General features: G+C 41.9%; 1 protein-coding gene across 2 annotated transcripts; it reads left to right on the top strand.

The window, feature by feature from the left end:
- The first annotated feature begins 920 nt into the window (after positions 1 to 920).
- Positions 921 to 23580, top strand: NBR1 (NBR1 autophagy cargo receptor). 2 transcript variants are annotated; one of them, XM_058820770.1, is made up of 21 exons: positions 921 to 1107; positions 4197 to 4259; positions 5955 to 5973; positions 6370 to 6392; positions 7216 to 7413; positions 7897 to 7971; positions 9268 to 9506; positions 12366 to 12530; positions 12964 to 13170; positions 13826 to 13985; positions 14485 to 14772; positions 15199 to 15351; positions 15811 to 15886; positions 16201 to 16311; positions 17092 to 17283; positions 17405 to 17539; positions 18583 to 18943; positions 19263 to 19360; positions 19896 to 19965; positions 20773 to 20878; positions 21357 to 23580. In XM_058820770.1, the coding sequence occupies exons 1-21, from the start codon at positions 949 to 951 to the stop codon at positions 21525 to 21527; spliced, it is 3069 nt and encodes a 1022-aa protein (XP_058676753.1). In that variant the 5' UTR covers positions 921 to 948; the 3' UTR covers positions 21528 to 23580. The 2 variants fall into 2 exon arrangements, with proteins under 2 accessions (XP_058676753.1, XP_058676752.1); XM_058820769.1 differs by having other exon boundaries at positions 922 to 1107; positions 21354 to 23580.
- Positions 23581 to 24529: the final 949 nt, after the last annotated feature.

Raw genomic sequence — 24529 nt, 5'->3', positions numbered from 1 at the left:
GGCAGCACCGGTGTCGGTGCGATTAAGTCAGGGCCAGGCCATGGCGGTGCCGTTCCCGTCTCCCCTCAGCGCTCCCCGGTGCCGGTGCCGCGCCCGTCTCCCCTCTGCGTTCCTCAGTGCCGTTCCCGTCTCCCCTCAGCGCTCCCCGCTGCCGCTGCCGCTCCCGTCTCCCCTCAGCGCTCCCCGCTGCCGCTGCCGCTGCCGTCTCCCCTCAGCGCTCCCCGCTGCCGCTGCCGCTGCCGTCCCCCTCAGCGCTCCCCGCTGCCGCTGCCGCTCCCGTCTCCCCTCAGCGCTCCCCGCTGCCGCTCCCGTCTCCCCTCAGCGCTCCCCGGTGCCGGTGCCGCTCCCGTCCCCCTCAGCGCTCCCCGCTGCCGCTCCCGTCTCCCCTCAGCGCTCCCCGGTGCCGGTGCCGCTCCCGTCCCCCTCAGCGCTCCCCGCTGCCGCTCCCGTCTCCCCTCAGCGCTCCCCGGTGCCGGTGCCGCTCCCGTCCCCCTCAGCGCTCCCCGCTGCCGCTCCCGTCTCCCCTGGGCGCTCCCCGCGCTCCCCGCGCCGCGTTTCGCGCCCTTCCCGCCCCGCCGCGCGCAGCCAATCCGAAGCCGCGGGGCCGGCGCGCGCCCCTGCAGCGCCCCCTGACGGGCTCCTTCCCCTCGGCGGGGCGGGGCCGCGCTGGCCTGCTTGACTCTGATTGGTTCTGGTTGGCTCTGCTTGGTAGCTGATTGGCCGCCGCCGCCACGTGATGCCGGAGCGCACAAGCGCCGCCGCGGCGCAGCTGCCGGACGTGCGTGGCCGCGGTGCGCGCGCGCGCGCCCGGCTGTGTTTATTGTTGTTGTTCCGCGACCCCTCTGACTCCGCCTTCCGACCAATCACAGCGGAGGGATGGATGAGTGACAGGCGGCTCCGCCAATAACCGCGCGCAGCGGGCGCGGGGCGGGCCGCCCTCGGGCCGCCATGTTGTGCCTGTCGGGAGGGCTGGCGCCGCCGGCCCCGGCCCCGCGGGAGCGCGCCATGGAGCCGCGGGTCACCCTGCGCGTCACCTGCCGCGGCGAAACCCGCTCCTTCCTCGTGTCCGACCCGGCGCGCACGACGTGGGCCGATGTGGAGGCCATGGTGAGCGGGAGCCGAGGCGGGGCGGGGGGGCCGCAGCCGCCGGGAGCCGGCCCGGTGAGGCGCTGACCGGGCCAGCGAAGCTTTGAGGGCTCAGCGTCTCTGACCGCGCTTTCCGAAGCAGTGTTATCCATTTCACGGGCTGTCAGAGCTGCCGGTTCATAGGCCTGCGGTCTTGATTGTTATTTTTTGCCTAAATAGTGTTATTCACTCCTGCTGTGTGCTTAGGTTGATGTGAACGGCCTGGTTTGGAAAAAGATTCTCAAGAGCTCTTTTTTTCTGTGTGAGCAGCAAGGCTTAGCTGTGCTCTTTGCCCTTTTTTGCAGGTTTGGCTCTGTATCCCTCTGTAAAGTACATTCTGTTATTTCCTGTACTTTTTGAAGTACTTCTCGTGAAGTAACACCTGTCTGTGCTTTTCTGAAGATTTGTCTGTGCCTTTTGGGATACTGAGTCACAAACAGATTTTAGTTTGGTCCTTGGTTCCCAGAGCTTTGTGTGAGGTGGTTTGGGTAGAACCGGCTCTGACTGGGCCGTGCCTGTGTGGGCAGGTCTGTGTGTCCTGCTTTGGTCGAGCTCAGTTTGTTTGGGTGCTTGTTTCCAGGCTTTAGTGACAATTCCTGTATTGGCTTAGTGTGAAATTCTGTTGTAAGTATGAAATTCTGTTGTAAGTACTCCCTTGGCTATGATGAAACTAACATTATTATTACTATTATTATTGTTGTTGTTATTAATTAATTCTGTAGCAGCTGTGTCGTAGTTGAGACTGAGACAACACACTCCATTTTTAGAAGGCTTCAAACTGTTTTTATTATAGCCTGCATGCTTTTTATACATTCTTACAAAGATCGTAAGTTTACACTTTACTCATTGGTCACCAGAGACAAAGAAAGTGTTTATTGGAATGGACAGTTCAGGTTTCTTTTATTTATCCTTCTTTCTTTCTTGGTTTCTATGTCAATGACCTTGGTAGGAAATTCTTTCACGGGTAATTATGGATCCTCTTATCAAACTCCTCTCTGGCTGACAGAAGTTGCTGTAAAACCTCTTCCACACAACTGTTCTCATTTTTCTTAGCTTGCTTTCAAAGATACATCTGAAGAGATCTTGTTGCTGTGTTATTTTCTGTTTTTCTGGCCAGTATCTTCCAGCACACATGCAGGAGGGGTTTGTTTTATGAATTGCTCAGGTCCAAGGTTTGAGCTGCATCACCTTCCCTTGCTGTATTTCAGTCCTCTGAAAGAGGCACTGAAAGGTTCAGCCTTAAAATACTTAGTGCAAGTAGAGCTGCAGGAATGTCTGAGCTGGTCAGAGCCGTGCTTGCATCAAAGCTGGCAGCAGATTACTGTGTAAGCACCGTGCTGCCCTTAATCTCAGGTATTCTGAGAGCCAGGGTGTGTTTGTTCGAGGTGTGGTGTTCCATTACAGTGTTTCCCTGAGGTACAGCCAGGGCTTGTCCCTGTTGTGGGAAATATTGTTTTAAAGGAGTTAAACTTGTGGCTTTGTTGTATTTTGGTATTCTGTGCAATGTGGGTGATGTTTATAAGGGATAAACTTTTATAAACCTGTGAGCTCTTGTTCTGCCCGGAGTTTAGGGGAGCAATCTGTGGTTCCAGACCATGGAAATGCAGAGCACAGCTTCTTCCTGGCAAAACAAGCTGGTTCTGTCTCTGCACTCACAGAATCTGGGATGTGCTGCTGGAAGAGCCTGCCTGGAGCAGAATGTGTCTGTGTGTCCCTGTGTCTGTGTGTCCATGTGTCCTCAGCAGGCACTTGTCTGTTCAAAGCAAGGCAGAAAAACACAGCTTTTGTAGGAACCTGGTACAAAAATGAACTGTTGTTCTTTTTCCCATATCTTTGCCTGAGAGCACCTTAATTTAAAAATTACAATAATTCAGGAGGAGGAGGAGGTTTACATTTTCCATTTCAGGTGTCTCCCTTCCTGAGCAGGCACCTGTCTGTTCAAACCAAAGCAAAAAAATGCAGTTTTTGTAGGAACCTGGTACAAAAATGAACTGTTATTCTTATTCCCATATCTTTGCCTGAGAACCCCTTAATTTAAAACTGATAATAATTGAGAAGGAGGAGGTTTACATTTTTCATTTCAGATGTCTCTCTGAGCAGGTACCTGTCTGTTCAAACCAAAGCAGAAAAATGCAGTTTTTGTAGGAACCTGGTACAAAAATGAACTGTTATTCTTTTTCCCATATCTTTGCCTGAGAACCCCTTAATTTAAAAATTACAATAATTCAGGAGGAGGTTTACATTTTTCATTTCAGGTGTCTCCCTTCCTGAGCAGGTACCTGTCTGTTCAAACCAAAGCAGAAAAACACAGTTTTTGTAGGAACCTTGTACAAAAATAAACTGCTGTTCCTATTCCCATATCTTTGCTTGAGAACCCCTTAATTTAAAAATTACAATAATTCAGGAGGAGGAGGGTTACATTTTCCATTTCAAGGGAGGCTCCTGCCTTCCTGATCAGACACCTGTCTGTTCAAACCAAAGCAGAAAAATGCATTTTTGTAGGAACCTGGTACAGAAATGTACAGGAGCCTTAAAGGCTCAGCATGTGGAAACAACTGCTTTCATTTTATGGTTGATTTGGTGCTGCTCATTCTGCCTTGCTCATGTAAAATGTAAAATAACTGCTCAGCTTTATTCTGTGAGTTTTGATAGGCTGAGAAAAGGCTGATCACCCTTGTGAGCTGTCTCCCAGGTGCTTTCTAAAAAGAGTTTAGGGATTGTTTTTGTCTTCATGTTTTGCAGTGTTTACCATGACTGAGTTTGTTAACCCTGAGCTTGTCCTCTTAGAATGGGGAGGTTTTTGTTGTTTATTTTGGAGTAAACATTAACCTGGCAAGGTGCAAGAGGGAAAAGATGTGTTTATTATTTTCATTAGGGAAAGTCAGGAAAGCTTGGAGGGAAGGCACTGGGAAGAGTTCAGCTCCAGAGGAATGGATTTGGTAAAACAGTGTTTGCTTCTGAGAAACTGAAGGGGAGGGATCAAAAGGGTTTTAATGTTATTCCCAATTAATAATCATTGTTAACTGAGGTCCTGCCTCACTATGATTTTGTGTTCTATTTTTTTATTACAGGTTAAAGTTTCATTTGACCTGGACAACATTCAGATCAAGTACATTGATGAGGATAATGATGAGGTAAAACCCCTGCCACTCCACCCTCCCAATAAGTCAGCTGAAAAATGGCTGCTGGCAGAAATTACTTTCTGTCTCCTGATAGTTGGTCATGGGTCCTTCAGGAGAGTTTTTTATGCACATTGGGGTGGGGGAAGGTTTGTCCTTTAAATAAGAAAATAGCTGATAGTCTTTTGGTCTTACTCTTAATGCAGCATACATACTTTAAAATACTTTTTTAGAAGCTACTGCCTTTCTTTTTTCCACTCTGTTGGAACACCCAGTGGTTCTCTGTGCTCTGTGGAGGAATGTTTCCATTGAGGAACTTATTTATTTTTAAATTTTTTTATAAGGTAGTTGTGGTGGTGTTCATAGAGGTCCCAGCATGAGGGAAGAGATGAGAATCTTGACTCCATGTTTCAGAAAGCTGATTTATTATTTTATGAGATATATTATATTAAAAGAAAATTCTATATTAAAACTATACTAAAAGAATAGAAGAAAGGATTTCATTAGGAGGCTTGAAAGGAAAGGAATGATAATAAAATCTTGTGACTGCTCACAGCCTTGACACAGGTGGCTGTCACTGGTCACCAAGTAAAAACAATTTCACATGATAGGTGAACAATTTTACTGGTCACCAAGGAAAAACAATTTCACATGATAGGTGAACAATTCTCCAGAGCAACAAAACATGGAGGTGCTGAAGCTTCCCAGCTTCTCAGGAGAAAAGATCCTAACAAAAGGATTTTCAGAAAATATGTCTGTGGCAGGTAGTTGTAGCTACTTGTGTTTGCAGCTGTGCTAAAGCTCTGTCTTTTCCCTCTAGAAAAGACAGAGCTTTTGTCTTTTCCTTCCTCTGGAAAATGTAGGTCCCCTGTCATTAGCCCAGGTTTGCCTCAGTGATCTGCTGTACTCAAATCCTCTGCCTGCTTTATGCAATTGCTGTAATCTCCAAGCAGATTACTGACTCACAAAACAAATTGGTTACTTCTAGTTGTCCTTGTTGAGTAACTTCCTGCTTGGCACAGTCTCACCCTCTCACATTATTTTTGTTTATCTAGAGATTCAGAGGGGAATGGAACTCTCACACAGAATGACCTTTTGCAAACACAGTGTTCCACTGCTTGGATTATAGCTCTGCTAAATGGCATGGGGGTTCTTGTTCTTGGTATTTTTCCCTAAGGGGAAATGTCAAGAAGCTTCTAACAACCTTTCAGAGAATGATTCTCCCCTTATTTTCCAGCCTGTATAATATATCAATATATAGATGAATCTATGAAAGCTTTTTCCTGAAACACTGAGCAAGCATTGTTCAGAATCCTGTGATGCTGTGAGGATTAAATAGCTTCCTGTGTTAATGACTTCTATGTGCAGCATTGATAATTAATTTTCTGGAGAAGAATGGGCTTATGAAACACTTAATTGATCTTTTGAAACACTTAACTGGGCATTTAAAGTTGTGCAGTGAGCCCAGGGGTACAGGCAGTGACTTTGGAGGAGAGCAGCTTGTTCTGTTGCCAGAGCTGCCTCCTGTGCCAGTCCAGTAACAAACATGGGCTGCTCCAGGGCACCCCAGCTTTGGGTAATGATTAAACATGGCAGTGACAAACAGCTAAAGGGCTGCTGCTGTAGGAACAGAATAAAAGTATGTTTATTCTGAAGGGTGTTCATTTTGAGAGAACTGCAAAAATGTCTCCCTGTTCCTTCTCTTTGCAGGTCTCTGTGAACAGCAAAGGTGAGCTGCTGCTTTGCTGAGGTGAAATCAAGATAAGAGACCCCAACTATTGCCTGTTTATTTTGAAGATGCACTTAAGAATGCTTGCTTTTGGATTTTTAAATTTTATATATGACTTGGCATTAAATTCTTCCCAAAGGAAAGAATTCTTGATCCACAGGAGCAAATTGAAAATTACTAAATGAGTGGAATGTTGTGGTTCTTCACTGTGAAATTGTGTGCTTGTTGCTGTATATACAATTTCTTGCACTAATTTAATTAGGCTTTTAATTTAAGAGAATTTACAGAAGGTAGGGGAGGCCCTTTGTCATGTAAAGGTTTCTAAATAGTGTGTGATAAACTTACATCTGTTGTGTGAGATAGGGGCCATTCACTCTTTTTTCTATTTTTCTTTAGAGGAATATGAAGAAGCTCTGAAGGTAAATGTGCTCTTTGACTTTTTTCAATATATTCATCCTTTTCTAATTGAAACTGGTGTAGCTGAGGAAAAAAAATGGCATTACCTGGCCCAGGAAATCAGAATAGTTTTTCAAAGCTGTTTTCTAGCTTTGGACAGTAGCTTGATTGTGTTATTACTTTTTTTTTTTTTTTTTCTATGCTGGTTGGTCTTTGTTTTTATAAGTTAGTTGGATAAGAGTTAGGATTCAGTACCCTGAGCAGCACTGGGTTGGTTAAGGGATTGACTTTCTCAAACCCTTCAACAGTAATCCCATATTTGGAAATACTGGGCTTTGGTGAAACCCTTCAAAAATATTACCACATAGATTCTGCAGAGTATATCATTAAAACTTGTTGGAGTCAATGCTGAGCTACTTTATAAGCAGTTGGACAAAATAAGAATTGCATTTGTTTACATTTCTGTTTTACATTATTAAGTCTTTCACAACTTTTTACTCGTGGTTTGAATTTCAAATCTGATAATTTCAAAATAAATTCCTGGACAGAATCTGTTGATTACTGGCTTCTGGGAACACTTTATTGTAGGCTGAAAAATTCCAACAGGATATTTGCATGATTATCCTTTGGCTTTTAATAAACTTTTTAATAATATATTAATAACCTTTCTGAAGTAGAATATCAGCTGACTCTACCTTGGCATCTCTCTCTGTTTTTCTTTTTGTCTGTTAGTCCTTCCCCACCCTTTTGCCAGACTCTCCAATGTAGTGCAATACTGAATTTTTACAGATTCCCTATGCTGATTTTAAGTGGAAAACGTGGTGTATGTGTGTTGTGTTTATTTAGATTGCAGTAAAACAAGGAAATCAGCTTCAGATGAATGCCTATGAAAAGAACTCTTCTCATGCTTTGCAACTCCATGAAAAAAATGTGACAGAAAAGCTGGTGCTTCTTAAAGATGAGAAGAAACCACTTTTGCATCATTCCATGCTAGCTCAGGGATTAGAGGAAGAATTTAAAAAAGACAAGGACCTGACCATGCAGGTAAGAAGCTGAGCTGCATTCAAACAAAGAATTAATAAATATAATTCACTTTATATACTGATTATTCTCTTCAGCCATATATAAAAACTGAGTTCAGAAGTTGGTCTCTGTTTTCAGTTCCCTGCACCTGTTGAAGCTCACCAAATAGTTTGAATAACTTCAAGAGGATAATTTGGTGCTGTCTTTAGAAATGCCAGTGCTTTCATGTCGGCCATTCTTAAATATTCTGCTAAACAGAGCAGTTCATCTCCTGAAGCTCTCATTGCCATCTGGTAACTTCTGCCTGACTTGATTTCTTTGGTGTAATTTGAGTGTAATTACACTCAAATGCTAATGAGGCAGAAATATCAGTGGCTACTTAAATATTTTTCTATAAAGACACTTAAAAGCTATTTCAGCAGTTAACTTGCTGTGTTGAGTTGGTTTTTTTTTTTAACTTTGCATACATTTTTTTGTTTTCTTTTGATTTATTTTTTTCCCCAGCAAAAGTTAAATCAGACCAGGACAGAAAGCACAAATGAAAATCCTCCAGAATGGTTTACTAGCTACTTGGAAACAGTAAGTGTATTGTCTTGTGAGTTTTTATATACTTAAATTCTTTAATTTTATTGTTGTTGGAAGTGATCTTTGTGATGCCTGACATCTGAACACTCCTGCCATCAGCACTTGTGACCAGGATCTTAATGTGAACTAAATGTTTAACTATGTCTGCAAGTGATACCTTAAAAAACCCCAAAACCAAAAACTTGATCCATACCACTTGTGAAAAGTAAAATATTTAGTTTATGCATTTGATTCAGTTAGAGTGTAGTTTTAAGTAGCTCCCATAACAAACAATCCTTGTGGCACAGACCACTCATTGTGGGAGAGCATGGGGAGTGTTGCTGTTGTAGGCTCTTGATTGCCCAGTTTTGGAGATGATTTTCCTTCCCTTCATGCAAGCTTATGGAAGAAAAACAATATTGTAAGCACAAATATGTGAATTTTAATTTGCCTTCTTAAAAGCTCTGTGTTGGTATTTTCTAAAATAAAAGTTCTCTCTGAGGAACATGGTACTTGTTGATATATTTTATGTATTATCATATATATGTTATATATCATATATATATGATATTATGATAATATTATATTGTGTGATCTGTATAATGTAATATAATGATATGATCATATATATGTTATATGTCATATATATGATATTATGATGATATTATATTGTGTGATCTATATAATATGATATAATGATATGATCATATATATGTTATATGTCATATATATATGATATTATGATAATATTATATTGTGTGATCTGTAAAATATGATATAATGATATGATCATATATATGTTATATGTCATATATATATGATATTATGATGATATTATATTGTGTGATCTATATAATATGATATAATGATATGATCATATATATGTTATATGTCATATATATATGATATTATGATGATATTATATTGTGTGATCTATATAATATGATATAATGATATGATCATATATATGTTATATGTCATATATATATGATATTATGATGATATTATGTTGTGTGATCTATATAATATGATATAATGATATGATCATATATATGTTATATGTATTATATATATGATATTATGATAATATTATATTGTGTGATCTGTAAAATATGATATAATGATATGATCATATATATGTTATATGTATTATATATGAAAATAATTTTAGGAAGAGTGTGCTGGCGGTAGGGGAAATTATTCTGAAGTAGTCAATGGCTACTGACAGATTGGGAGACTTGGGACAATGTAACTCAACATTTCAAACTTTAAAGGTGGCTCTCATTCACCACTGCTTTAATTTCTTTCCAGTTCAGAGAACAAGTAGTTAAGGAGACTGTGGAGAGGCTGGAGCAGAAGCTGTATGAGAAGCTTGTCCATTGCAGTCAGCCTGCAGAATTTTGTGAGAGCTCATTCCCAGCAGCAGCTGCAGCTCCAGAGAGCCCCGTGGGGAGCAGCAGCAGCAGCAGCAGCAGCAGCAGGCAGTGTGACTGGCTCATGTCCTGCTGCAGCTGCCAGGCTCGCATCGTCGGCGTGCGCTACCAGTGCAGGTACAGGGGCTGGGAGGGAGGGAGAGGGAAACTCTCTGGGGGTTGGACACTGCTGGGTTCCCAATCTGCAGTCTGCTGGGCATGGCAGTGCAGGTACAGGGGCTGGGAGGGAGAGGGAAACTCTCTGGGGGTTGGATACTGCTGGTTTCATCATCTGCAGCCTGCAGGACATTACAGTACAGGGAGAGGGGCTGGGAGGGAGGGAGACAGAAACCCTCTGGGGGTTGGATACTGCTGGGTTCATCATCTGCAGCCTGCTGGGCATGGCAGTGCTGGGAGGGTGGGAGAGAGAAACTCTCTGGGGGTTGGATACTGCTGGGTTCATCATCTGCAGCCTGCTAGGCATGGCAGTGCAGGGAGAGGGGCTGGGAGGGAGGGAGAGAGAAACTCTCTGGGGCTTGGATACTGCTGTGTTCATCGTCTGCAGCCTGCAGGACATTGCAGTGCAGGTACAGGGGCTGGAGGGAGGGAGAGGGAAACTCTCTGGGGGTTGGATACTGCTGGGTTCATCGTCTGCATCCTGCAGGACATTGCAGTGCAGGTACAGGCAGCTGGGTGTGGGGAACCTGCCAGGGACAGCCTGTGAGTGAAACTCTCTGGGGGTTAGATATTGCTAGGTTCTTAATCTGCAGCCTGCTGGACGTTTCAGTGCAGGTACAGGGGGCTGGGAGGGTGGCACAGCCTGGGAGGGAGGGAGAGAGAGAGAGAAACTCTTCTGGGGGTAAGGTACTGCTGGGTTCATAATCTGCAGCCTGCTGGACATGGCAGTGAGCTTGGAGTATGGGGAGCCTGCCAGGCACAGCCTGTGAGTGAAACTCTCTGGGGGTTAGAAACTACTAGATTCCTAATCTGCAGCCTGCTGGACATTTCAGTGCAGGTACAGTGAGCTGGGAGGGTGGGAACCTGACATGCTCACATGCACAGTTTGAGAGTGAGTGAGTGAGTGAGTGAGAAACTGTCTTGGGGTTAGATACTGCTGGGTTCCTAATCTGCAGCTGGGCATTTCAGTGCAGGCACAGTGTGCTGGGAGGTTGAGAACCTGGCAGGCACAGGCTGTGAGTGAGAGAGAGAGAGAGAGAGAGAGAAATCCTCCTGGGGTTTCTAGATACTAGATACTGCTAGGTTCCCAATCTGCACCCTGATGGACATTTCAGTGCTGGGAGTGTGGGAACCTGCAGGCACAGCCTGAGAGTGAGAAAGCAACTCTCTTGGGGTTAGATCTGCAGCCTGCATTTCAGTGCAGGTAGAGTGTGCTGGGAGCTGGACGGGTGGGAACTTGACCTGCTGACATGCACAGCTTGTGAGTGAGAGAGAAACTCTCTTGGGGTTAGATACTGCTAGGTTCCAAATCTGCAGCCTACTAGATGTTCCAGTGCTGGGAGTGTGGGGAACCTGCCAGGCACAGCCTGTGAGTGAGAAACTCTCTTAGGATTAAATACTTCTAGGTTCCCAGTCTGCAGCCTGCTGGACATTTCAGTGCTGGGATCTGGGAGTGTGAGGAACCTGCCAGGCACAGCCTGTGAGTGAGTGAGAGAGAGAGAGAAATCAAATCCTCTTGGGGTTTCTAGATACTAGATACTGCTAGGTTCCCATTCTGCAGCCTGCTGGACATTTCAGTGCTGGGAGGGTGTGGAACCTGCCAGGCACAGCCTGTGGAGTAGAGAGAGAAACTCTCTTGGGGTTAGATACTGCTAGGTTCCAAATCTGCAGCCTACTAGACATTCCAGTGCTGGGAGTGTGGGGAACCTGCCAGGCACAGCCTGTGGAGTAGAGAGAGAAACTCTCTTGGGGTTAGATACTGCTAGGTTCCAAATCTGCAGCCTGCTGGACATTTCAGTGCTGGGATCTGGGAGAATGGGGAACCTGCCAGGCATGGTTTGTGAGTGAGAGAGAAACTCTTGGGGTTAGATACTTCTACATTCCTAATTTGCAGCCTGCTGGACGTTTCAGAATGTCTTCTATGTCTCACCAACATCTGATGTTCTCTCCTATGGTGGCTAGATTTTATCTGCATAAAAGCAAGATTAATATTATTTTGAGAAAAGGTGATTGTTAAAGTGAGAGAACTTTATAATGTTGTGTTCTCAATGAACACAGTTCAGAGAACTTCATTGCTGTGTTCTCAATCACTCTTTACCTTATCTGCAGTAATAAGATCCAATAATTGTAATGGGAAATGTTTTGTTTGGTTAAGTAAACAAAAAAGCAGGGCTTAGAACCACTAGTCTGTAACACTTTGTTTGGTTCTGAGTCATTGAGACTAAGGCAGGTCATACCTTAATGACTCCACTCTTGTCTGTCTAATAATATGAAATAGATTTTGATAAATGTCTGAAGTAAGTTGTTAAAAGTGAGAGTTTTATTTGAATGAGGCAACTGCTGTAAAGATCAACATTTTGGGACTAGGCAGAAGCAGTAGATGAAATGCCAGCAGGAGTTTTTCTTTGGATTTTTTTTCCCTTGCTGGCAGGAGGTGACAGTCTGGTTTTTATCAGCCCTGTTCCCGGAGGAGCAATCTGCTTTGCATCCCTGAATGCTTGTTGACTTACCCACTGTATTTTCATAAGTGTGGTGCTGTTTCTGGCTCTGGATTTTGATAAAATGTTCTGCCCTTTGTAGCAAAAATTTTAATTACTTGTGCTAAAGGAAGCACCACATTTTTTCAATGTGTGTTCAGAGAAGTGGGAACTATATTGCAGTTGTGCCAAGAAGAGAGATAATCATGTAGGTATTCCACATGGCTCCAAATACTGATCTATAAGTGAGACATCCAGCTGCTCACTTGGGAACTGCTTACAGTGAAAGCTTCTCTGCAGAAATTCTTTGCCTCTTGATAACTTGATCTTTTCTGCTTTGCAGCCTTTGTCCAGCCTACAATATCTGTGAGGAGTGTGAGTCAGGAACGTATGCACACGATCCAAACCACGTCTTGTTAAAGCTGCGCAGACCCATCCCCTGTGTGGCTGACAATTACAGCCTGGCAGAGCTCTCCCCACGCCTGCCTGCCACTCTGGAGCAAGTCAGGTAAGTGCTGGCACCTGGCAGTGCCTGGCAAGGTTGTTCTGAGTGCAAGGAAACACCTGTGTTGGAGTTGGGGTTCAGCTTTTATTTTAGAGATAACAAGAAATGGAAATGGCGCTCAAATTTTCTTAAAGGGCATAAGTCATAAATCTTACAATGTTTTTAACAACAAAGTAGAAAATACAGACTTTTTGGGTTGTAAACTTTGAGAGCTTGCTTTTTCTTTGAGCATCCTGTGCCTGCCTTTTTTTGTACTTTCAGAAACAATTCAAAATAGTTCCACAAGCAGCTGTGAGGATGTTCTTTTAAAATCATTTGGTATCCAGTCTACAAGCATGGGATATTTCCTGAAGGGTTCCCTTGAGACTAAGACTGTGTTGGGTAAAGATAAATTCTAATCGATTTAATGTAATAAGGTGTGTTAATTGCTTTGCAGGCTCCAGAAACAGATGGACAAAAGATTTCTGAAGGCAGAGAAGCAAAGATTGCGAGCCGAGAAGAAACAGCGAAAAGCAGAGGTCCGAGAGCTCAAAAAGCAGCTAAAATTGCACAGGAAAATTCATCTGTGGAACTCTATCCATGTGTTGGAAACAAGTGGCTCACCTGCTCTGAAATCTGAGAGTGTCCAGCCTAATACCTTCCTGTAAGGCTTGTTGTTAACTGAGCATCTGGTAGTTGTGCTGTCTGACCTTTTGTTATGAGACCAATTTAAAGTAATTGGAGGAAGGTTATGGAATTGCTCATTTGAAGGGTGATTTGTCATTTGACTGGGTGAGAATTTTGTCCAAATGCCATTTGTAGAGTCCAAATGCAAGGTAGAATGTTTTTAATTGAGAGGAGAATAGGAGAAAGGAAAAAAATAGTGGCTGATGATTATTACTAGAAACTTAGTGATTTATGTAGATTTAGGAGGAAGGGGAGTGCCTAGGATTTTACATACACATGCATGCTCATACAGAATAACATTTACTGCCAGTTTTTAAAAAGTCTGTATCTTCCTGCTTTATTAAGTGTGTCTGCATAAAATCAAGTACATTCTGTATATTTATATTCACTGCTGTTTCTTTTTTTTTTAATGTGCTCTTAAGCTGAGGCTCATTAGACAGCAGCCTTTGCAGGCAACTGCTCTGCATTTCCTACTCTCTTTGAGTTTATGACTGTGCAGTGTAAAACTCGTACAGTTTGTTTCTTTAATTCATCCCTTCCATTTAGGGCATTTAAAAGCCAAATTAACATCAATCAGCAGCTGAACTTCACTTTTGGTGTATTTTTTTTGTTTGTTTCTTCTCCAATCCCAGGAGTCCTAATCAACCCTTCCAAGCCATTGTCCCAACACTTAGTGCAGTGTTCGTGGATGAGAATTTGCCTGATGGGACTCACTTGAAACCAGGAACAAAGTTTATCAAACACTGGCGAATGAAGAATACTGGCAATGTGGAGTGGAGCTCAGACACCAAGGTATCTTGCCTTTGCTCTTCCTTCTACACACTAAAATCATCCTGGGAGGTAACATTTGTAGGTGAATTCTCTGTTAGGACCTGTTTAAGATTTCCTTTGGCCTGTTGAATTGCAGCTGGGAATTTTGGGGCAATAAGCTGTGTAGGTGCTCTTTACAAAAGTGAAGGCTGTGGGAAGGGACAGATTCAGAGCACCATCACTGAACGTGTTCCCAATTAATTGTATGTTCCCCATGTTATAGTGGTGCAGTTTGACCCTGTTCACAGCTGTCTGTTGCTTTTCTGAGCTCCAGAACCCTTTGTTCTGTGAGTAGCTGCCTTTGTGTTAAAAAGATGGGGGTATCTTTGTATTGATAGTGATTAATGTGGGAATGTGTACTAGGACCTTCTTCTCCATGCCTGGCACCTACCAGGCCTTTCAGCCTCTGCTTCCTACTTCCCACACTTTGCAGAGAAGCTTGAGAAGTTAACTTTTGCCTTTTTTCTGTTGTATTTTTCAGCTGAAACTCATGTGGGGTAATCTGACCTTGGCATCTGCTGAGAAAAAAGATGTGATAGTGCCATCCCTTCCATCTGGACAAGTAGGAACTGTTTCAGTTGAGTTTGTAGCTCCCAACATAGAAGGAACTTACACTTCTCACTGGAGACTGTCACACAGAGGGGAACAGTTTGGCCCAAGGATCTGGTGCAGTATTGTGGTGGATCCCTGTCCAGCTGCTGACTATGTGGAAGGTGATTGGAAGGATTCTGACTCCTGTCAGAAGAGTAAAGCTTCCAGAACCAAACAGGCAAGTCACTCACCTGCTGTTTGAGGCAGCTCAGAATTGCCTAGGAGAAGGAGCACTGTCTGTTATTTGGCATAATATTCCTAACTAGTTATTCAAGGAAATTGTTTTAGCTGTTTGCTTTTAAATTTTATTTTAATAGGAAACAATACAACATATATTGCATTTATAAGTTCTAAAGTAGTTGTTCTTTTTGACAGGCAGGACATCAGCTATCACTCTGTTGCAGCTATTTGTCTGCTTCTTTGATTGAGCTGAAACACTGCAGCATTTCTCTTTGTTAGGTCTTGTTCTTTTGGCTCTGTAATGAGTTGATTTAAATTTCTTTCAAATTACTTCTGTGTTTACACAAAACTCAGGCTTTAGATTTCATGTGATGTTTTATTTACTATGGCTAAGGGGCTTCTGTTTTTTTTGTTGTTTTTGCAGGATGCTTCCTTAGAGACAGAAGCAGGTGCTCAGCTGATAGGTGAAATTGCAGAGCAAGCTGAAATATCTCTGCCAACTGTTCCTTTAAAGATCAAAAATCTGCCAAGTGAGAGAGAATTTTATATCCCATCTGTCGATCTCCTCACTGCACAGGTAAAGTGCTAAAATTCAGGTAGATATAAAGCAAACCACCTTGGGTTTGATGTCTGGGTAGGTAGACATCTGTAAGATTAAAACTTCTGAGCTCTAGAAATGGCCTCTCTATTTTCAGAAAGAGTGTATTGCATTTTATATAGCAGAGCTGTTTTCTCAAACTGGTGTTAGGCAGTGTCATTATGTGGAAGGAATGTGTGGGACAGATTAAGAGTCTCAAAAGAGAATCAGCATTGAGTCTTTCTCTGGCCCTGACAAGGGAGTTCTGAGCTTTGTCCCTTGCTGCCCTAATTTGTGCACCATATTCAGTGATGTAAATATATATTGTGGGAAAATTGCCCTCTGAGATTGTGTTGAGAAACAAAGTGTTATTTGTACATCAGTGGGCTCTGTGCTGCCAAGTACAGACATGATTCACTTTCAGGCTTTGCTCATGGAAACTCTGTGTTTTTCCTGTAGGATTTGCTGTCCTTTGAGCTGTTGGACATTAATATTGTGCAGGAATTGGAGCGGGTGCCACACAATACTCCTGTTGGTAAGGCTCCTGTGCTCTGGGTGCTCTCTTGAGCACAGACAGCTATCTTTGTGTAGAGCTTGGCTTCTTTTCACCTTCATATCCCCAAGAACATAACATTCCAGATGTTGAGGAATGCTGCCATTTTCTTTGCACAGCCAGTGGCCGAGTAATGCAAAGCTAGTTGTTTATTCCACCAGATTATCTTTCAAAATAACTAACTTTCTTCAGTCTTGAAAGAATGTCCCTTAAAAAGAATAACTTTAAGAAAATGTTACCTCATGGAGACTCCTTGTCCTTTAGTGCCAATTTTCTTTGCTCCCTATGTTTTCCAGACATGACTCCATGCATGTCCCCTTTGCCACGTGACAGCCCCTTGCTGGAGAAACCTGGCTTAGGGCAGATAGAGGAGGAGAACGAGGGGAGTGGATTTAAACTAGTGCCTGGTAAGCAGCAGTCCTGAGGATGTTGTCACTTCTCTGTAGTCAGCAAACTTGATGTCTAAAAGGAATTCTAATTACTGTCTTCCTCTTCTTTGAAAAAAAAAAATAAATTGCAGGTTGTTTGTCTCATCAACCTGGAGTCTGACACTACATTAGTGATTACAGAGGTTGGAGAATAATATATGTAGATTGCAAATAGAACTCATAGAATCACAGAATGGTTTGGAAGCTTTGGGTTGGAAGGGACCTTTAGAGATTATTCAGTTCCACCCCACTGCCATGAGCTGGGACAGCTTCCCGTGTCCCAGGCTGGTCCAAGCCTCACTCAGCCTGGCCTTGAACACTTCCAGGGATCCAGGGGCAGCCACAGCTTCTCTGGGCAATCTGTGCCAGGGCCTCACCATCATCAAAAGGAAGAATTTCTGCCTAATATCTAATTTAAATATACTTTCCTCCATGTTAAAGTCATTCCCTGCTGTCCTATTACTGCATGTCCTTGTTTAAAATCCATTTAAATCCTTCTTTTGATTGGTCTGACCACTAGAATTGTTGGGAGAATTAATGATCTGCCCTTTATAGACTAGGTTATACTCCAAACACTCCAGGTGTGCTCCCCATGCTTCTCAGTCACTTTTGTGCTCAACTTGAGCTGAATTCAAAAATCCTTCAATTTTTAGAAATAGCACACAGAATCAATATTAGCTGTGGCCAGTCTAAAAAATTCTTCTTAGAGTTACATTTCTTTTTTGTGGTGGTAAAATCTGTTACGTTTCCCTTTCCAAGGAGTGGCAGAAGGCTGCCTTTCTGTGGACTCTTCTGTGGTGAAGGTGAAAGCTGAACATGCATTGAACCAGGAGGAAGGGGAAGAAGATATGAGTGGGACTCAGTTTGTCTGTGAAACTGTAATTAGATCTCTGACTCTGGATGCTGCACCTGACCACAAACCCCCACAAAAAAACCCCAAAATCCTCCAGAGTAAGTACTGTCATTAGCTGCCTTCTCTGGTTTGACTTGTTTGCAGTCAGACATGAGACACAAATTGCTCAGCTCAGGTGGTTGATGCCATTTAATTGTTTTTCCTGATTGCTTTTATTAGACTCTCTACACACACTGCAAGACACCTTCAGCTGCAATACAATAACTGAAGAATCTCCTGTGATAAATAGTAATTCCACTTCCAAAAAGGAAGCAAAGATTCATCAGTCAGAACCAGTGACAGAAAATTCATGTGGTAAGTAAAATGGGCTTGAATATAAGATAAAGCTGTAAAAAAAATCATGTGTGAGAAGATGTGACACTGTTCTAGGAAATTGATCTTCATTAGATGAGGAGAATTGTTAGATTGTCCCAGTTGTGAGAACCATTACATCAGAAAATTGGTGTCAGTGCTTTAACAAGCAGTTGGCTTAACAGCTGCTGTTTAAAGAAGTGAAATTGAGACTAAAAGGTTCCAGTTGGGTATTCAGATAAGTGCTCATATGTTATGCATGACTGGTGCCTCCATATTTTGTACACATAGCTTGCAATATTTCTGACCTGTTTCTAATGTGTGTAATTCAGGAGCTGAAAACTACAGTTCTTTATATAGCTCCTACTCCAGTTTTTACTATAAGCATTAATACCAGCAGTGTATTTGCAAAGGCTTAACATTGGGATCTGTTACTCTTTCACACTACACCCTGCCCACAGCAGGGAAAATGACACCATGAATGGCAGCAGCTGAGGTTTAGTTATTCCTAAATACTTTTTTCTTGCAGCTGGTGTTGAAAGCGAAGGGAGACGACCCATCTCTGTTGATCAGCATCGACTCCGATTTATTGATCAAATCAGTCACCTTTTATAATAGTGTTAATTAACTTCATGCATATTGCAAAATCCGAGCTCACGATAGGTTACAGAGAAAACTCTGACCCCTCCTTTTGTTTACAATACCCGTGGCTGTTTATTGAAACCAAAATAAGTGTTCTCACTGTGATATGAAAAGTTCTCAAAACCTTCATATCTGTTCCCAGAGCAGCCAAGGACTGTTATGAGAAGACTGTCTGAGAATCCTGCTGTTTATAAAAAAGGTGCCTGAGAACCTAGTTATTTACAAAATCAAACCTGGGAACTGCTGCTTTACAGCTACCTTTTACTTTCCCATCAGCTGTATACCTTCATGGCCTCTTTCTTTAAGCCATGCTTGAACCAGGCTCTCCACAAGCTGGGACAATTCTATCTCTGCTGTTTTCCATACAGACAATGGTTAATACCTCACTTTTTTTTTCCTCCTAGGGGACCTTCCACTGCCTGATGAGAACACAAGCCCCCATAGTGCTGCTGGCAATGGTGATGAAGAGGAAGATGACAAAGATGATGTTCAGAGTCAGTGCTCCTCTGCTTCCTCAGAGGACTACATCATCATTCTCCCTGAGTGCTTCGACACCAGCCGGCCCTTGGGTGACTCCATGTACAGTTCAGCTCTTTCTCAGCCTGGTTTAGAAAAGACAGGAGAACCTGAAACAGTAGCAGAGATCCCAGAAGGGGGAAGCCAACCACAGATCCAGAGGGTCAGTGATCCACTGACAACTTCCCAAACTCTGGCTGCAGTACCATTAACCCCAGCAACTGTGGACAGCCTACCCCAGGCACAAAGGTAGGATTTGGGGATGGGAACAAAATGGTGATGCTGGTATTGCTCTAGAGTCTGCAAGGTTTGGTACTTTCCAAGGAAGAATTGTAACAAAATTTTTATCATATGCTGAGGTAAATGTTCTTAAATCTTGCAACTTTAGAGAGCCTGTTTTGGGGCTCTGTGTTTTGGGGCTCTGTGTTATTAACTCGCTGATTTAAATGAGTGCAAGAGAGGGAGAGAAGGGAGCATGGGAAGTTTTTTCTTTTTTCTGTTGATCATGACTTGCTTATGTGTGTACATGTAGAATAGAAGTAGTGATGTTTTTGCCTTATGTTCTCAGGAATCTTTCATCTCTTCAGAATTCTACCTTCCAAGAACCAAACACAGCAGCTTCAGAGCATATCTCTTCTGCTCCTCATGATCAAATACAAAGAGAAGGTATTGACATATTTAATGAAGGGTGCAGACTATTGCTATCACCCATTCTTTATGCCTGGTATTGAATTTGATGTCTCCTTTCTCTTGAGGAGAGCAGAAATCTATCAAGTAAAGATTTTAGTTTTTCTCTGAGTGTTGAACTTTTGCTATATGGATGTGGCAAATAAATAATTGGTTTTGTGGATCAGTTAAGAGCATCTATTATGGGAAATTGTAAAGATTTAAGAGGATACTCAAAAGTACTTACAGGCATCTGGAAAATTACTTTGCTCTGGGATTGATGAGCTGTGTATTTAAGCTGCTGTTACAGTCACTGAGACAGCAGTTCCTCTTTGTTAAACAGCAGTGATGAATCACTCATATGGTTCTGAAAACCTTCTGACTGCTTTCACTGCAGTGAGAATCCTGGATTCTCTGCATAACTAAACTTAGAGTATCAGTGTTGTACTGAGACACATTTTTTATGTTTTTGCATGTGTTGCATTTCTCCAGCTTAATTAACTGGACACGTTGACATTTTGTCTTCCTCTTCCAGAACCCAGTGGTGAAGATAATCATGAGCCAGGATCTTCTGCACTTCTCACTAAGTTCTCAGAATACCCAAGGTAATGAAGGTGAAGCTCTGACTTCACAAACACTATTTTAGACTGAGAGCAGCTTAATCAGACACCTAGGAAAAAGCTCTGGCCTGTAGATTTCATGTTGTCAATAATTTGGAGAGAGGCCTCCCTTCTTAAAGCAAACATGCTGTGTTTTCATAAGATCTTAGTTTCTACTTGGGCACAAATCAAAAGGATGCAGAACTGGCAAACCAAAGTTAGTGAAGAGCTCAAGTTGAGTGCTTCTAAAATTCTGTGAGGTTTTTTTTTCTGGAAAATCTCAGGCCTCTTAGGATGGGGATTTTACAAGCTAGCTATAAAGTAGTCATAAAATACTGAGGCTGGAGAGGTAAGTCAAAATGTTGATTAAGAATATATATATTAGAATACATAAGAGTGTGTATATATATATATAATATATTCTAATATATAATATATTAGAGTATAGAATATATATATAATGGATTATTAAGTAACTTAAGTATTCATAGGAAACAAATAGAAGTTACCCTACCCTGAATGGATGTGTCAGTGCACAGCTTTCATGTAGGTCTGTTCTCTTCTAGATGAGAGCACTGAACTCTTTACAAAAGGTCACTTCATGGAAGACATACACCCACAATTTAATAGAACTTGTCAAGAAGAAGGAATTAACTTCTTGTATAGCTCAGTTCCCAAACACTGCTGATTCCTTTGGATCACAGGCTGTTGTCTCCAGCAGTCCTTGCCTCAAAAGGCAGCAAATTGCATTTATTTCACTGAAACAAACCCTTGGCTTTACTGACCCTAAAACAGCTCCTGTTCTCTTCACAGGTACCCTCAGGGCAGCAGCATTGCAGGAGAGCTCGTGAAAGGAGCTTTGTCAGTTGCTGCTTCTGCCTACAAAGCATTATTTGCTGGACCACCCATTATGGAACAGGTGAGTGTCTTTCTGTGTGCTGTGTGAGCTTCATGGAATGACAAATTTACAGGTGTGGTTTAAAAAGTGTACCAATATTCTGTATTGGAGTTAATGTAAGAGTAATGTTAAGTTTGATGGTGTCCCTTTGAGGTTTGCTGCTCTTGGCAGGCTGGGAAATCCATGCCATATGGATAAAAACATGTCTCTGGTAGCCTCATGTAGGAGTAGTAGCTCACCTTTGTAAGTGAGCAGTGAAGGGAGTTGTAAATGGCTTAAATGGGGCCAGAAGAGCCTCTGTGGCTCAGTTTGATTCTAGCATAATGCACAGTTCAAATGGCAAAAAACAAATTAGCTTTTTAAATTGATCTTACTGTCTTTTGTTTTCAGCAGCCTCTGTGCCTCAATTTGATTCTAGCATAATGCAGGGCCCCTAGTTCAAATGGCAAAAAATAAATCAGCTTTTTAAATTGATCTTACTGTCTTTTGTTTTCAGCAGCCTGCAGCTCCAGAAGAGCAGACTGCTGCTCTGCTCTCCAGTCTGTGTGAGATGGGATTCTGTGACAGGCAGTTAAACCTGAGGCTGCTGAAGAAACACAACAACAACATGATTGAAGTGGTAACTGAATTGCTTCAGATCAGTAACAGAGACTGGTGCAGTAGGTGCTAAACCTGCCTGCTGGAGAGAGGAATAATCTTCATTGAGTAAACTCTAATTAAAGATTGCAAGAGTAGCAGGCTGCTCCTCAGCTGCTCTCTGTTTGGAGGTTTGGTTTAAAACTTCAGCTTTTCTTTGAGCATTTGACTTCTTCTTCTTTTTACCCTCGTGGAAATGTCAAACAACTCTTGTGGCATCTCTTGAAATGGATACCAGAATTTCAGTTATTATTTAGACCTCATAGTTAAATGAGTAGTCTTTAAATCTCTAATTTCAGATCAAATCCTTTTACCAGAGAATCATGTAGAACTAAACTTTGTACCCAGGTGAGAAATTCCCATTTTATTGTGTATATACTTTTTTTTTAGGCAGCTGGAAATTTTTTGTTGGCTTAATTAGCTTTGGAATAGAAACCAGTGTAAAATGCTGCTATAAAATGTAGTTCTGCTTAATTTACAAGAGATGCCTGAAACTAGGAGTTTCTTTGTTTCTTCTGAGGATTTAGTAATTGGTTTTCCAATGTGTGATAGTAAAGTGACAAATTTAAATCTTACAACTTATTCTAAGAAAAAGAAGTTGCTCATAAAAGAAAGCCATCTTGAATTTAGACTTTTCAAAAGTCTAAAAATGGAACTGTTCAACTGATGAATACCAGTAAAGTTGCTTTTGTTGTAGCAGAATGAAGCAGGAAAATTACCACCAGCAATTGAATCAGTAATGATAGTGCACACCACATCTCTAACTGTAGAAGAATAACCTACATAAAATATTTTGTTAAAAATGGAGTGTAAGGGTAGGAAAGGCTTTTCTAGGAATCTTTACAGGCTCTTTGTAAAAATATAAAAAATTTGACCATTACCTTTTTTCACTAGAGTGCAAACATTTTACTCTGTTAATACCACATAAAAAATGCAAGAATGTGTAGGAACCCAGACCTGGAGTATAAATTTTTGTAATGTTTAGGAATGGAAAGAATGCTTGAAGCAGGGATCACATAACTTTACATGAGAGTTTAAAAAATGCATTAACTGAAGCACTTTGAAATGTACAGTCTCCTCTGATGGTTTTAGCTGGCCCTGTGTTTCCATAGCCACATCTGTAGAATTCATTTTTCTGCCAAGATTTTTAGATGCCCATATTTAATTTGGAAATCTAAGAATTCCTTTCTGAATATGCTGAGAGGTTTGATTCTGAAGAATGACATAAATGAGCACCAGACACTGCTGTGCAGTGGGGTATCCAGAGAACCTCTCAGAGTTCAGTCCCTCAGCAGGTGACAGTGTTGGCTGCATTCTTACTTTCAAATAAACATTTTTTCCTTGCTGCAGTAAGAGACCATCGATTCTAAAATATTTTATATTACTCCTGCTTCAAAACTAGTGTTCTGTTTTGTCACAGCATAGCTGAAGCAGCATCAGTATTGTGCTGGCCAGGTTATCAGTAATTTTTTAAAAGACTTTAGTACCCATAGAGATAAAAATACCATTAAAATAGTCCAAGAAAACAAATGTATCATACCACTTTCCTTTTAAACCTATTTTTATAGATTGTGGAAGATATACTCTTAAATGTTTATTTTGAAATACAGTAGAAGTATTTTGCAGTGTTTGCCATCTCTCTGTACACCAGTACAACTGTGTGCTGTGGACCAGGTAAAGATCCTTCTGTGACTTTCCACCTTAACTTGGATGTGGTTTTTTTTGAGTATCTTCTGACTAATGCCAGCTCTAGGACAGGGGTGAAATGCAGAAGCTGATGACACTTTGAAGCATAATGTGGTTTTATTTGCTGGGGTCTGTCAGGCCCAGCAGGACCCATGTTCACCATGTGTACCTTTGTACTTGGAATGTTCATGTGTTCTGTCAACTACAAAACTGAAGCATTTGAGGAGGAACACTTCATTGAGGATTGAAGTGGCAAGTGTGAGATGCTGTTCTCTTTATGTTACTTTTTACTAGAGTTTAGATGCTGTATGCTCAGGCTTAAGATAGATATATTTCTGTTGGCTTTGTATATTTTGTTAATGGATGCATGATATAATTTATAATATATTCTACAGAGCAGATGTGATCTCTGTATCTTATTTTGGGTGAGCTGGGGGTTTGGGATGTGTTGGTGGTGTTCACAGGAATCCCAGGATGAGGGAAGAGATGAGAATCTGACTCCATGTTTCAGAAGGCTGATTTATTATTTTATTATATATATTATATTAAAAGAAAAGGATAAATTAAAACTATACTAAAAGAATAGAAGAAAGGATTTAATCAGAAGAAATGGAAAGGAGTGATAATAAAATCTTGTGACTGACCAGAGAGTCCGAGCCAGCCAGACTGGGATTGGCCATTAATTAGAAACAACTCCATGAGACCAATCAAAGATGCACCTGTTACATTCCACAGCAGCAGATAATTATTGTTTACATTTAATTTCCGAAGCTTCTCAGGAGAAAAAATCCCAGCAAAAGGATTTTTCATGAAATATATCTGTGACAGGGATGATGTTGCTATAGAGTCCCACAGAGCACAAAGCACCAGGACTCACTCAGAAGGCTGTTTACACTTATTTATTGAAGCAACATGTTGCTTTTATAGTTTTACAAGATGTTTACATTTACTTAAGGAACACAGATGTTGCTGTAGAGCACCACACGGTGCAAGCACCAAGACTCAGATCAGCAGGCTGTATAAGGGGGCATTTATTAAAGCAACATGTTGCCTTTGTCTTTATAGTTTTACAGGATATTTACATTTACTTAACAAACACATACACTGCCCATTGGTTATAAGAAAGAAACAAAACTCTCAATAGGTGAAGAGGAGCCACGTCACTCTGTGAGCCAACTAAAACCAGATCTTTTGTCTCTTTCTACACATTGTCATGGTGATAGCCTTGGTACCTTCCTTGGGAGAGATATGGGCTTTCCTTATCTTCAGGAAGCCTTCACTGGCTCACAAGAACAGCACAAAAATGTCTTTTCTGCACACATCCACTGCCCATTTGGCATAAAGAAGAAA

This window comes from Ammospiza caudacuta, chromosome 27, assembly GCF_027887145.1.
Source record: "Ammospiza caudacuta isolate bAmmCau1 chromosome 27, bAmmCau1.pri, whole genome shotgun sequence".
Lineage (NCBI taxonomy): Eukaryota > Metazoa > Chordata > Aves > Passeriformes > Passerellidae > Ammospiza > Ammospiza caudacuta.
The sequence above is the reverse complement of the archived record's forward strand: the minus strand, read 5'-3'. Positions and strand labels throughout refer to the sequence as shown.

What these genes read in the sequence shown, in the direction of transcription:
- NBR1 (XM_058820769.1), top strand. Translation starts at nt 949, where the DNA reads ATGTTGTGCCTGTCGGGAGGGCTGGCGCCGCCGGCCCCGGCCCCGCGG. An exon ending in ACAAGGACCTGACCATGCAG is followed by an intron (nt 7,414 to 7,896) that starts GTAAGAAGCTGA and finishes TTTTTTCCCCAG; the next exon opens with CAAAAGTTAAATCAGACCAG. An exon ending in AGTGGAGCTCAGACACCAAG is followed by an intron (nt 13,986 to 14,484) that starts GTATCTTGCCTT and finishes TGTATTTTTCAG; the next exon opens with CTGAAACTCATGTGGGGTAA.